This window comes from Sinocyclocheilus grahami, unplaced genomic scaffold (assembly GCF_001515645.1).
Source record: "Sinocyclocheilus grahami isolate Dianchi unplaced genomic scaffold, SAMN03320097.WGS_v1.1 scaffold124.1, whole genome shotgun sequence".
In the NCBI taxonomy this organism is placed as follows: Eukaryota; Metazoa; Chordata; class Actinopteri; order Cypriniformes; family Cyprinidae; genus Sinocyclocheilus; species Sinocyclocheilus grahami.
In genome coordinates, this window is record NW_015505303.1 from 4240 (window position 1) to 18490 (window position 14251).

Genomic DNA, 14251 nt, shown 5'->3' on the forward strand with positions numbered 1-14251 from the left:
ACTTGTTGGGTCTTTCCCAAAAAGACTCATGGCTGTATTCGATCAAAAGGGTGCTTCTACTAAATACTGAGCAAAGGGTCTGAATACTTAGGACCATGTGATATTTCAGTTTTTCTTTTTTAATAAATCTGCAAAAATGTCAACAATTCTGTGTTTTTCTGTCAATATGGGGTGCTGTGTGTACATTAATGAGGAAAAAAATTAACTTAAATGATTTTAGCAAATGGCTGCAATATAACAAAGAGTGAAAAATTTAAGGGGGTCTGAATACTTTCCGTACCCACTGTATATACATAATAAATATACACAGTACACACTTTTATTATGTAAACAAAAACTTTTTTTTTTGGATGCGATTAATCACGATTATTTGTTTACATATATATCCATATGTACATACACATATCCTGTTTCAATAGACTAATATTAGTTATCCAGAATCTTCTGATGAAATGTGCAAAAGCGTAAAAGTGCTATGGCACATAAAGTGTCCCACCTTGTCACTGGGGTCCTGTTTGCGGTTGGCGTCTCTCCCACGCAGGCTCTTGGCACTGATGCCTGATTCCGAGGTCTGCATGATCAACTGTGTGGCCAGAAACTGCTGGATCTGCTCCAGAACATCTCTCTGCATCTCCACGGCCATGTGGAACACATCGTGGTCCGAGCTGTTGTACATCACCGCATTCTGGAACATCAGCATGATGTCGCGCTGGAACTCAGCTGTGGTGCGGATCAGCCCGTTCTCAATGTTCTTCTTGATGGTGGACAGATCCATTGGCCTAAGAACCCGAAATTGTCACAAAGACTTTGTAGGTACTTCAGCTTTATCTCAAAACATCAAGCACAATTGGATTCCTCATTACAAACCCTTTGAATTTACCTTCAACAATTCGCTCTCACCTGTGCACAATACTGCGGTAACCAGGGGCGATGTCATCCGTCACTGGTTGCAGGAAGACATTTGCATACCTGTTTAAAGTGACCAATTACCACTCAGTTTTATCATTCTGGCTGTGCAGAACTGAGGATTTTTGACAAGTCAGATAGCTCGTCAGAAGGGGGCGGGGTTTGGTAGAGAGTAATGAAGACTCTCACCTGTGATTGGCTGCTGCTCGCCACACCAACATAATGGCTTTCTTCCAGATCTTCTGAGCCTGAATTGCTTCTTGATCTTCACTGCAGATAGAGCTGAGGAGGATGAAGATGAGAACATTATGTAATAATAGCATGTTGAATAATCGTACATCAGAGTATGTTTACACCAAGTCCGACGTGACTAAATTACACAAAAAGTATTAAAGGAATAGTTCACTCAAGCATGAAAATTTACTCACTCTCAGGCCATCGAAGATGTAGATGAGTTTGTTTCTTCATCTGAACAGATTTGGAGAAATATCATTACATTACTTGCTCACCAATGGATCCTCTGCAGTGAATGGGTGCCATCAGAATGAGAGTCCAAACAGCAGATAAAAACAGCACAATGTTCCACGAGTAATCCACACGACTCCTGTCCATCAGTTAACAGCTTGTGAAAAGAAAATCTGCGTGTTTCTAATAAACAAATCCATTACTAAGCATTTTAAACTTCAAATTGTTGCTTCCAGCTAAAATATGAGTCATCTATCCATAATATTGCTTTCGCCAGTGAAAAAGTTGTATAGTATGATCGGGGAGAGAAATATGCACAGATAAAGCACCATTTACATGTGAAAACTAGTTCAAAACAAATATCTCAGTAGATTTTGATGTGAGAGGACAACAGGAGATGGACTTTTTTCACTGGAGGAAGCATTATTATGGATTTTGGACTCATATTTTGGTGAGAAGCAACGGTTTAACGTTAAAATACCATAATGTATTAGCTTCTTACTAACACGCAGTGTTTTGCTTAACAAGACGTTAATTGATGGACTGGAGACGTGTGGATTATTGTGGATCATTCTGACGGCACCCATTCACTGCAGAGGAACCTTTGGTGAGCAAGTGATGCAATGCTAAATTTCTCCAAATCTGTTCCGATGAAGAAACAAACATCTACATCCTGGAGTAAATCTTTAGCAAATTTTCATGTTAGGTGAATTATTCTTTTAAATATTTTTAAAGTATAATCATAATCATCAGAAATATTTAATCAGACTTAACGCGAATGCTCCTTAAAGGGATAGTTCACCCAAAAAATTAAAATTCTGTAATTACTCACCCTCATGTCATTCTAAACCCTTTTTGTGCACAAATAAAAGATAAATAACGACTTCATTTATAAGAAATTGTTGAATAAAGTTGTTATTTTTGTTTTCTTTGCACAAAAAAAATATTCTCGTAGCTTCATAAAATTAAGGTTGAACCCCTGATGTCACATGGACTATTTTAACATTGTTCTTACTACCTTTCTGTGCCTTGAACGTGTCAGTTGCGTTGCTGCCTATGCAGAGTCAGAAAGCCTTCAGATTTAATCAAAAATATCTTAATGTGTGTTCCGAAGATGAACGAATGTCTTACTGGTTCGGAGTGACATGATTTTCATTTTTGGGTGAACTATCCCTTTAATTATGTGAAGTTTCGGCACATACAACTGTGAGGAGGCAGGGCTGCTGGGTATGGAGTCTGCAGTTGTGTGGAGCTGTACGGAAGAGGATGCCGTGTGCATGCTATAGCCGTCCTCACTCTCGCTGGCCGGAGGATCCAACTCTGTTTCCCCCTCTGGCTCGGAGAGATCTCCATCTTCTTCTCCCCCACAATCTTCGACTCCATCCCCTTCTAATCCAGCTTTCATCGCCGACACACTGCCCTCCTCAGCATCACTCACGGCTTCCTCCTCCTCTTTCACTTCCTGTTAACGAGGAGTGTAAAAAAATACTAAAAAGGGCAGAGTTAAAGGGATAGTTCACCCAAAAATGAAACTTCTGTCATTAATTACTCACCCTCATGTCGTTCCAAACCCGTAAGACCTTCGTTCATCTTCGGAACACAAATTAAGATATTTTTGATGGAATCTAAGAGCTCTCTGACCCTCCCATAGACAGCAAGTGTCTTTACACGATCAAGGCCCAGAAACATAGCAAGGAGATCGGTAAAATAATCCATGTGACATCAGGGCTTCAACCGTAAGAACGAAATGAGGGTGAGTAATTAATGACAGAATTTTTGGTTGAACTATCCCTTTAATGCTTTCCGGGTCTATATGTACTCGTGGGTGGTACATTATGTATTAGCGTATGCAGACAGTCACAGCATCAACACACCTTTGAGTGCTGTTTTATCACAGGGTCATCTTCTGACCGTGTATCTGTAAGAGAAAGGAACATCTGTGAGTCCTACCAAAATTGTGTGTAAAATAGGGTTCAAGTTAGAATTTTCTCACGTTTATCACATGTAATTTAAAATTCATGTTCTTAGAAATTTACTCTTTGTAATCATGTTGGTTTCATATGGGTTAAAAAGAAGTTTAGGTTCAATGACTTTAATGTAAACATCTTGTCATTATTTTATTAAATGTTTTTTAATTCATTTTTAAGATAAAAACATTTTTTATGCATTATTATCTATAAATATTATGTTTGTTGGGGTTCACGCCACTTGACATCAACCTGAACTATCACTGTCACTAAAATTTTGATAAATGTTATTAAGAATTTCATTACTTGATTTTTTTTCTCGTTACAATAATTTGACAGTATGACACCATCTTAAAACGTTGTCTTTGCCCAAAAATATATGAAGTATACTTCAGTCACTTAGGCTGCATTTATTTCATCAATAATATAGAAAAAAAAGTAATATTGTGAAATATTATTAAAATTCTAAATAATATGTTTTAAAATGTACTTTATTCCTGTGAGGGCAAAGCCAAATTTATAGCAGCCATTACTTCATTGTCACATGATACTTCAGAAATCATTCGAATATGCTGATTTGGTGCTCAAAATCAATATTGAAAACATTTGTGCTCCTTAATATTTTTGTGGATTTTTCAGGATTCTTTGATGAATAGAATGTTCAAAGGAATAGCATTTATTTGAAATAAAAATCTGTCACTTTTAATGCAAACTTGCTCAATAAAAGTATTAATTAAAACAATTTACTCACCCTAAACTTTTGAACAGTATGTTAATTTTCTTCATTGTCAAATCATTAACTAATTTGCCCTAGTGTAACACAAGCACAGAATACCTGATTGAGACGGTGTCCATTCGTCAGTCTCACTTTTGATCACAGTGTGCAGTGATTCTGGCCGCCCATCCTGGGTCTCGTCAGTGTGCTCCGGTCTGAGGGCAACTGGGTCTGAATGGGCTCCTGCTGTCGGAGTGGGGTCTTGAGGAACCGAGGGGACAGTGGTGGAGGGTGTTGTGTACCCCTGTGCACAGCCACTGCTGGATCCACACATGTCAGGACCCTCTCGCTTCCCCTCTAACAGATGCAGGGAATGTGGGTCTAAGTCCTCTAAAGTGCTGGAGGGCTCAGGGCCAATGGTCCTGAAGGGGTTGGGCTCCCAGGGACCCGACAGGTTGTGACCCGTGTCTTCACACAGAGACAGAGCGGCTTCCACCGCTGCAGCGTCCAGTGCTTCGGCATTCTCATCACCCTACATCAACACGGGATAATGTTTTTGTTTTTTGGACTATGCAAGAAATGTCCAATAGACAGAAATATTTGAGTGGTAATGATTTAATGGATAATTGTGTATTTCTGCAATGTTAACTAGTTTAAACCAGTTTGATGTTTTATTTTTACATTCTGCTCAATATAATGGTTTCATTGTGTTCAAATGGTAGCTATTGTGCCTCAAAGGAAAAATGAGAAGAAGAAAAAATCTGGTTTCTTTTTTCAAATTCGTGTGTTTTCAAACTTGGAAATCCCACATACTCAAAAATTATTTGTTTAATTTTCATTTATCCATCATTTTGCTCTTGAAAGCCAAGCTTATCCTCACTACTGAACTAATATTGTGTTCTATTTGCCTTTTCTTCCAAATATAAATCATAATTACTTATACATAAATACGATTATATAACTATAAACATTTTAAATTAATAAATAACTACACATACCGTTCAAAAGTTAAGTCAGTATTTTTATATTTTTTATTTTATTATATTAATTTATTTAATTTATTTTTAAGTATTCTCTTAATGCAAGAATGCATTAAGTTGATTAAAAACTGACAGTAATAGACATAGACATTTATGTTACAAAATATTATTATTTCAATTAAAAACTGTTCTTTTGAAATTTCTATTCATCAAAGAATCCGGAAAAATTCAGCTTTACCATCACAAGAAAATTTTTTATTTCAAAATATATTACAATAGAAAACATTTTAAAATTGTCATAATATTTCACAATATTATTAATTTTACTCTATTTTTGACCAAATAATACAAAATATTAAATATTGTATAAATTAAAAATATAACATTGGCACAAAACATATTAAAGTAGACATCAAGAAAAGAATTTGAGTAATTAAAAAAAGCATGAAAAAGTGCATGTCTGATTTACCTTCTCTTCAATAATAGCTATGATGTCCCCAACTGTCTCTAAGTCCAGCTCCTCTGCCATATAGGACACAGTCACCAAGTCCTCCTCCCCTAAAACCGCCTCCTTATTATCCACTGAAGCACTGGAGGCCCCATCGCCTCCTGTTTAATGTATTACACACATACCAAACCCACTTTAGTCTGCATTTAGACAAACATTTGTGTTCCAACACAGCAAACAAACAAGAGACAGTCAAACAAAAAGTACATAATAGTTAAGACATCAGTTATGATCTAAAGATGGGAGAAGGAGAAGACAGTGTCTAGAGTCTAGAGACCTGTGCTGAGCGGGGCAGCGGTGTCCACTGCAGAGGCGGCAGTGGTGGGGGCGGAGTCTGCAGTGGCCAATGAGCTCAATTGTGAGGGAAATTGGGCAGGACCAGCTTCCAGCAGACGAGACAGTGTGGGAGCACCTGAGACACACGTGTACAAACACAAGTGTGGCACAGCGTACAACACACACACACGGTGCACAGAGAGAGCAGGCTAGGCATTAAGCTGGAAGAGATTCCCATAACATGACTCTAATACACAAAGACAGAAAACACAAAGATGCTGATGGGACAGAATTTGTCACTTTGCTTCTACTGCTCAGCTGCTAAACTGTGACACTGCTAGACACACAAGTGTGTATGAACTCATACCTGTTGCTGCCTGAGAGGCAGGTAGTGAAGAAGTCATCATCTGATTATCGTGACTCCCTGTAAGTTGACTGGACGGAGATTCTCCCTCAACTGCCTGCAATAAGGATTTTTTTTTAAATTGCCACCGTTTAAAAGCCACTGACTCAAAAAACATATTCCAACAATAATATTCTAGAAGCAAAACAGCTCTGATATGTGTGGATGAAACAGTTGTATCACTTTAGAGATTGCTCTCACAAAGAGTAATTTCTAGCCAAAGAAATCATTTATATTACTGATTAGGATTTAAAGGGGTCATATGATGCGATTTCAATTTTTTTCTTTCTCTTTGGAATGACCTCTTTAATTATATTGAGCATACAGAAAGTGAGCAAATTTATATTGACTATATCAATTTGCACAATTCTTTTTAATGACCTCTTAATATTTTATTAATATTCAGGATTTTTCAACACCTGAAAATCACACTTTTTAGAAACCCTGCTTTTATTTCTTTTCTTTTACTTTTTTATTTATTTATTTATTGTCAATTTATCATAACATATGGTTAGGGCACAATTTATCACTACTACAGTATTGTTCAAAAGTTTGGGATCAGTCATTTATTATTATTATTAAATTTATTTATTTATTTACTTTGTATACTTTTATTTAGAAAGATGCATTAAATTGACTATACATGTGTAATGTTGTAAAAATATATATTTTTCAATACACGCAAATCTATTCATCGAAGAATCCTCCAAAACATCTCAGTATTTTCACAAAAATATTAAGCAGTACAACCATTTCAATGTTTCTTGAACAGCAAATCAGCATATTAGAATGATTTCTGAAGGATCATGTGACCCTGAAGACTGGAGTAATGATGCTGAAAATTCAGCTTTGCTATCACAGGAATAAATTACACTTTTGAAATATATAAAAATGTAAAAAAGATATATTGAATTGTAATAATGATTCACTATTTTCCTGTATTTTTCAGAAAACAATGAAAAATCTTACCGACCCCAAATTTTTGAACACATAGAATCTGCACATTTTTCTGCATTCTCTTCACTCAAAACCAGCAGAATAGATACAATTTTAAACAGATCTTATTGGCAGCTAAACATATTATTAAAATAGACTAAATATAATGGTCAGGATAAGTGTAGAACTTTGTGAAGGAATCTCACAACTAGATTTATGTAGGTCAGGTGCAGATTCTATGCAGGCCTGCTGATTTATAAATAAATGTGAGGAATCCTGACCAGTCTGGGGCTGGTGGGCAGAAGACTGCCTTTCTTCAGCAGTTCTGACAGGAGAGGAGAGGGAGGTGGTGTGATTTTCTGACCCAAAAGCTTCTTCTGTGTTGACTCATCTAGCAGTGACCCCAAACTCGCCTCTACCACTCCAGGGCCTGGCAGCTCCGTCAGAGGCACAAACACTGTTGATCCTGCCCCCTGCACCAGGGAGGGATGATAATTAAAATAAATAACAAATTCAAATGACAGAATTCAAATCTAAAAATTCAAAACAAAGAAACACACAGTGGTGCTAGGATCTTCAGATGGATCTCCAATGGGAAAATCCAGGCTCGGTGAGCAGGCCCCAGAGGGGGAGCGCACTGTCACACTGGGCACACGTTTAGGAGTGTTCTTCACTGCCTGCCTGGCTGAAAAGAAAAGATAAACAGCTCTTACTATTAAGCATTTATGATTAACTGAAACTACATTCATGAATAACTGTTTTTGCCTCATATAGAATCTCAGATTTGCCCAATTATGTATTAAACACTTCAATATGCATTAATTACTTTAAGACAATGGGACCAAACCAAACAACGCTAATGACACTTTGTGGGCTTTCTTTACATACCCTGGTACGCTGCATCTGTGGCCTTTCTTTTCACCTCAGCTTCCTCTTCCTCTTGTTTTCTGCTCCTAATGGACATACAGAATTTAAATCGCTAAACTGACAAACATTCACTTACAATCTTAAAAAGGGTAGTTCATCAAATTGAAAAGACTCTGATTATTTACTCAGCTTCTTATTGTTGCAAACCTGTGAAATTTTTAAAGGATCTTAAAGGGTTAGTTCACCCAAAAATGAAAATTAGCCCATAAATTACTCACCCTCAAGTCATCCTAGGTGTATATGACTTTCTTCTTCCAGACAAATCCAGTCGGAGTTATATTAAAAATTGTCTTTGATCTTTCAAGCTGTTTAAAAGCCGACCTCATACGTCATCCGCCCGGAACTGCTTCCGTGTACAACTGTTGGCGCAAGCTACATTAAAGTGATTATTACATTTTGAATATGGATATTTTTCTTACAAGAACGCATCGATTCGCTACAGGAGGCCTTTGTTCACCCCCTGGAGCCGTGTGAGACATTTTTTTTTATGGATGGGCTCTTTTAATTTCACTTCTTTTGGACTGATGCACTGCAACACCCACTGACTGCCATTAAACAGTCTGGAAGATCAAAGACAATTTTTTATATAACTCCGACTGGATTCGTCTGAAAGAAGAAAGTCATATACACCTAGGATGACTTGAGGGTGAGTAATTTATGGGCTAATTTTCATTTTTGGGTGAACTAACCCTTTAACATGCAACAACAGTTCATAGTGAGCATGGGCTGTCAAGCACAAAAGATTGTCAATTTCAGTGTTATTGTTAACTAAAAGGGAGATAAATACATTTAAGTTACTAAAATTAAAACATAAATAATAATAATAATAAATTGAAGCTAAATAGAAATATATAAAAAACAAAAGGCACAAACTTATTCAAACAAACTAAAATTAAAATAAAAACTTAAAATATAAAAAAGCTCAAAACACTAATAAATGCAACAATAGTATATAAATGATATGATCATGCGCTACATTGATATGATTTACATATGATAGCTTTATGTGAGGAACATAATGATAGTCACTATGAACTGTTGTGAATAAAAAATATCTGTTAATTTAAAAAAAAAACTAAAAACTAAACTGAACTAAGCTAAACTAAAAAAATAAACTAAAATGTAAAGAAAGCATATAAATAATAAATTATATAAATGGACCACAAAACCAGTCATAAGAGTAAATTTTCCAAATTGAGATTTATATATCATCAGAAAGCTGAATAAAAAAGCTTTCCATTTATGTATGGTTTGTTAGGATTGGACAATATTTGGCTGAGATGCAACTATTTGAAAATCTGGAATCTGAGGGTGCAAAAAAAAAATCAAAATATTGAGAAAGTTGTCCAAATGAAGTTCTTAGCCATGCATATTACTAATCAAAAATTACCTTTTGATATATTTACGGCAGTACATTTACAAAATATCTTCATGGAACATTCCTTAATATCCTAATAATAATTATTATATAAGTTTGACCCATACAATGTATTGTTGGCTATTGCTACAAATATACCTGTGCTATTTATGACTGCTTTTGTCGTCCAGGGTCACAAATTACATTTTCCAGTGGAACTATTCCTTTAAATTTGGTATATTAGAAAGATAAAACTGCCTGGGTTGACGATGGAAATAGCTGGTACAGTGATTCTTACCGTACAATTTCCTCCCATAGCTCCTCAAGTTTAGAGTCCAGATGTCCTGCCTGGATGAGTTCAGTTTCTCTCTTCAGTTTCCTAAAGGGACACAGCAATAGAGTTACAGTCAGCAGACAGCAGGTGTTGGTCAAAGTAAGCATGTGAACATTTGGTACCTGTGCTTCTCTTGTGTGTCCTTGATCAATCGCTTCAACTCCTCTATTCTCTCCGCTGTCAACCTGCGGACGATCACATCTTCCACCGTCTCAACCACCTCCCCTTTCTCACCTCGCTTTCTCCTGTGAACGTGCACACATATACGCTCACCATTATGTGCTATCAGGAACGGAGAGGATGTTGGAACGCAAATGACCAGAAAGTGGACTCACTTTGGGGCCTCAGTTGTCTCCAGGAGCTCAGAGTATTGTGAGGCACAATGCTGTGAAACAGGGACGAAAAGAAAGAGTGTGTTATAAGTATTTACCACATAATGTTTAACGAATTAATCCTTAAAGGGAGAGTTTACCCAAAAATTACAAAGCACAAAGTATTGGAAGATATGGAATGCACTGCATGAGTTTTATGGACAATTTTTTTTTATGTTTTTATGTTATTCTTTTGTCCTCTTTTGGACTTGACAGTTTTTATCCACTTTCATTGTATGCAACTCATGTGGATTACAACAAATTATTTTTTTATGAGTTGTTTGGACTCTCATTCTGACGGCACCCATTCACTGCAGATAATCTATTGGTGAGCAAGTGATGTAATGCTAAATTTCTCTAAATCTGTTCCAGTGAAGAAAAAAACTCTACATCTTGGATGGCCTGAGGATGAGTACATTTTTAATTTTTGGGTGCACATTTACTTTAAGTTTTCCATGTTGTTGGATTGTTCTGCTGCTCTCCCAATACCTTTTGAGAGAACCAGTCAGGAGGGCGTCCAGGTTCTGCAAATGGCTTAATGGCTCGGCTCACAGACACCCTAAAACAACACCCATGTACAAAACACATGACTGTGATGGTGCATTGTTAAAATAAAATCCAGATTTGCTTTATAGAAATTAAACCAGTGGTTTTCAAGAGTGTCCTTTATAATTAACTGAAATAAATGTTAAGTATAATTTTAAGTAATTTACATATCTCTAAAAAAACTGTATCAGTTGTGAATGAAAGTTTCTTTGCTGGTTCTTATTTTAGTCCCATTTCATATATTGTGGAATGTAAAGAAAAATACATTATGCAATTTTAAATTTTATTAGGAAAATACCATATGAGCTTTGTAAACCAAATTTCTTACTTGACTAAATTATACTTGACTCTCTCTCTCTCTCTCTCTCTCTCTCTCTCTCTCTCTCTCTCTCTCTCTCTCTATATATATATATATATATATATATATATAGTGCGGGTGTGCGATATATATAGTCTGCGATAATATCGTAATTGTTGTTTTAATGATGTGCGATTTGACATTATTGAGTATTTTGCAAAAAACATTCAAAACACCCCTACAGAGTACAAGCAAACATGAAGTCTAGAATAGTGCGCGTGCGCAATTAGAGTGCGTTCATTCACTGCATGATTCAGTCTATTGAAATGCATTTAGAATTATCACAAAATTCAAGACATGGGGGCAGAAAATGTATATATTTATACAACTTCATACAGCCTAGTTAATCAGTTTCACACGAAGTGCCGTTTTTCTCCAAAAATTACCATAACTACAAATTCAATAAACAAGAAGTTAATTAAGAGACTTACGTTTTAGACACCATATTGCCTATTTTTGCTCTATTTCCACAACAAAAATAATTCCAAACACACACAGCCACAACGCTGTTTTGCGTCTCTGAGCAACATGATGGTGTTTCGTTCCTGAATGAATAAACCTTTTGAATGATTCGGTTCATTCGCAATGACTCACTTATTAACAGTGACTTGCTGCCACTTACTGGCGGTTTTAATTTCACATTTAAAGTATCTTTTATTATTTAAAGGGGTCATATGATGTTGCTAAAAATAACATTATTTTGTGTATTTGGTGTAATGAAATGTGTTTATGCGTTTTAAGGTTAAAAAACACATTATTTTCCACATACTGTACATTATTGTTTCTCCTCTATGCCCCGCCTTTCTGAAACGCGTCGATTTTTACAAAGCTCATCGGTCTGAAAAGCGAGGTGTGCTGTGATTGGCAAACAACGACATGACAAACAACAAGCGCTACTCTACACTGCTTAAAACTCACGTTTGAATCGTCAGTGGCAAATCCTTTAAATATGAAAACGTACTTACAGACTGTGAGTCAGAACAGCCGGCATTGTAGTCTACTCTTCCAGGATCAGGAAACAGTCCTCCACAAAATGCGCTGCACACATCTGAATATTTGATTTGAACTGTTCTGGAACAGTGTTGTAAAAACAAACTTAACCACTGATTTCTAGTCGTGTCCTCTTTTGGAAGACCAAACAGAGGAGGCGAGGCACAGCTTTTCTCTAATTGACCATGGCTCTGTTGGGCCCAATAGCAACTTATGTTCTGTCCAAAGAATAAAAAGGCAGAATATAAAGAGAAGAATGCATTTCAAGTGTAAACGGCATTCAAGCACATCTGTATGTGTTGCGCTGCGGGACGCATTATACAAGAGTGGTTTTATACATTACACAAGAGTCAGTTTGACAACTAATAACGGGGCCATTTTTGACAGTCGACGCATCGGCATCTCACATTCCTCTAATAGATGGGAAATGTGATGCGCTCACGAAAGCTAGTCATAAATGTGTCATTTGTGTATAGTGTCCAGCGATTCGGCCAATGAGCGTCATTGTAATCAATGACTTCTACGTGTCAAATCCCGTAACACCTATGCACGCGCTTGACATGCATCAATTCTAATCTGCCCTCCGCCCCATGCAGGACATTCACCGTACATGCATGCGTATGATGAAAATATAGAGAGCAATACTCACTTCCAACTCCGCTCGCCATTTTGTCATGACTGGACTGTTTTCTATTGCTCCTTTGGCATGACAAGTGTCTGGCTATCAAATGTAAATGTGCATATCCGGTGTGAATTTTCCAACAATCATTTTGCTCTAAATGTCTGCATAACCCCAATGTAGTTATGTCACATGTTTGCTACATTTTGCGCTGTCATGCACCTATATGTCCTTAATACTTCGGAACTGGAAGGCAGCCTATAAATGTCATTGAATGACGCGCTGTTTGTAATTTAATACTAAATATATATAGGATGATATTATCAATAATAATATTTCGTATTGGTATATTATTTCTTCTGCTTACAAAATTCAGTTGTGAATGAAAGTTTCTTCCTGGTGCGTATTTTAGTCCCATGTAAGGCAATATTTGAAACGTAAAGAACAATCCATTATGCAGTTATATTTAGAAAATATAATGTACGTAAAAACAAGTGGATACTTCCCAAAACAAAATTCTTTGAGAACCAACTAAAACCAAAAAAAGTGCGGAAACAAATAACATTCATTTCAGTGTTTTTAAAACATTACATTTGGCAGCTAATGTTGTTAATAATGTGACTAGTGATACATCTTGTTCTTGTGGCATTGATTACAAAAATGTTCCATGTGCTGTGAATTAAAAAGGAAAGTAAAAAAAGAAATGGAATCAACACCAGTGCAAGCAAATGTTTACTTTGGATAATTGTATTTCAATATGATATGCCGAGGTATTATATGCTATGGAAAGCGATTTTACCGCAGCGAAGAAACAAATTTGTCATAAAATAAAAATATTAATAAGAAGAAGTAATGAGTTGGTTCATAAACAAACATTTTATCCTAGCTTTTATTTTGACTGGCTGATCCTTACCGGAAGTTAAACGAATAAAATATATTTATTCGAGGCCCTGTCCCAAATGGAACAATTCCCAAAGTTGAGTGTGCACACTGTGAAGACCAGGCCTCCGAAGTGCATGAAGGATGCTCCGCCTTCTCAGGATTTCCTCATTTTTTTAGGCAGTTAAGCATAAAAATAAAACTGTGAATAAAACAAATATGTAGTACTAATCTTTCTTTTTTTCCTCACAGGACAGCAACACTACAAAAATATGGTCTTTTACAACATGATGCATTGTTGTAGATTAAACTACCCAACAGTATATTTAGTAGGTCACTTTAAATTGAATAACCTTGAACATATTCAGAAGTAATGCAACATACACAGTAGTGCAGCACTAATATTAATGCAAAACCATCCTAACGAATTCTTTTTCAGAACAATAATGTATACCTTTACTTTTACTCTCAAACCCTTAAGTATATTAGATTATGCAAGATAATACTTTTACTTAAAGGATAGTTCAGCCAAAAATGAAAATTCTGTAATCATTTACCCACCCTTAAGTTGTTCCAGGTTTGGAATTTTCATTTTTGGGTCAACTACCCCTTTAGCTAAGGTTTTAAATATGACTAGTAGTTTTTCCCCAATGTGGTATTAGTAGTTACTAAAAGTAGTTTACTAAAGTACCTCCATATTTCTTCTACTAATTA

General features: G+C 36.1%; 1 protein-coding gene across 1 annotated transcript in view; it reads right to left on the reverse strand.

Moving 5' to 3' along the window:
* Nucleotides 1-401: 401 nt before the first annotated feature.
* Nucleotides 402-14251, reverse strand: part of LOC107590085 (bromodomain-containing protein 8-like) — a 14402-nt gene continuing 552 nt past the window's right edge. Inside the window, exons 2-18 of the mRNA XM_016278705.1 lie at nucleotides 12689-12699; nucleotides 10635-10704; nucleotides 10110-10159; nucleotides 9897-10019; nucleotides 9739-9819; nucleotides 8045-8109; nucleotides 7717-7841; nucleotides 7438-7629; nucleotides 6185-6278; nucleotides 5819-5953; nucleotides 5503-5642; nucleotides 4174-4585; nucleotides 3246-3289; nucleotides 2574-2833; nucleotides 1096-1188; nucleotides 901-969; nucleotides 402-779 (exon numbers count right to left, since the gene is read on the reverse strand). Coding sequence (XP_016134191.1) covers nucleotides 431-779; nucleotides 901-969; nucleotides 1096-1188; nucleotides 2574-2833; nucleotides 3246-3289; nucleotides 4174-4585; nucleotides 5503-5642; nucleotides 5819-5953; nucleotides 6185-6278; nucleotides 7438-7629; nucleotides 7717-7841; nucleotides 8045-8109; nucleotides 9739-9819; nucleotides 9897-10019; nucleotides 10110-10159; nucleotides 10635-10704; nucleotides 12689-12699 — 2313 coding nt within the window. The 3' untranslated portion in view covers nucleotides 402-430. The remainder of the gene's footprint in view (nucleotides 780-900; nucleotides 970-1095; nucleotides 1189-2573; nucleotides 2834-3245; nucleotides 3290-4173; nucleotides 4586-5502; nucleotides 5643-5818; nucleotides 5954-6184; nucleotides 6279-7437; nucleotides 7630-7716; nucleotides 7842-8044; nucleotides 8110-9738; nucleotides 9820-9896; nucleotides 10020-10109; nucleotides 10160-10634; nucleotides 10705-12688; nucleotides 12700-14251) is intronic.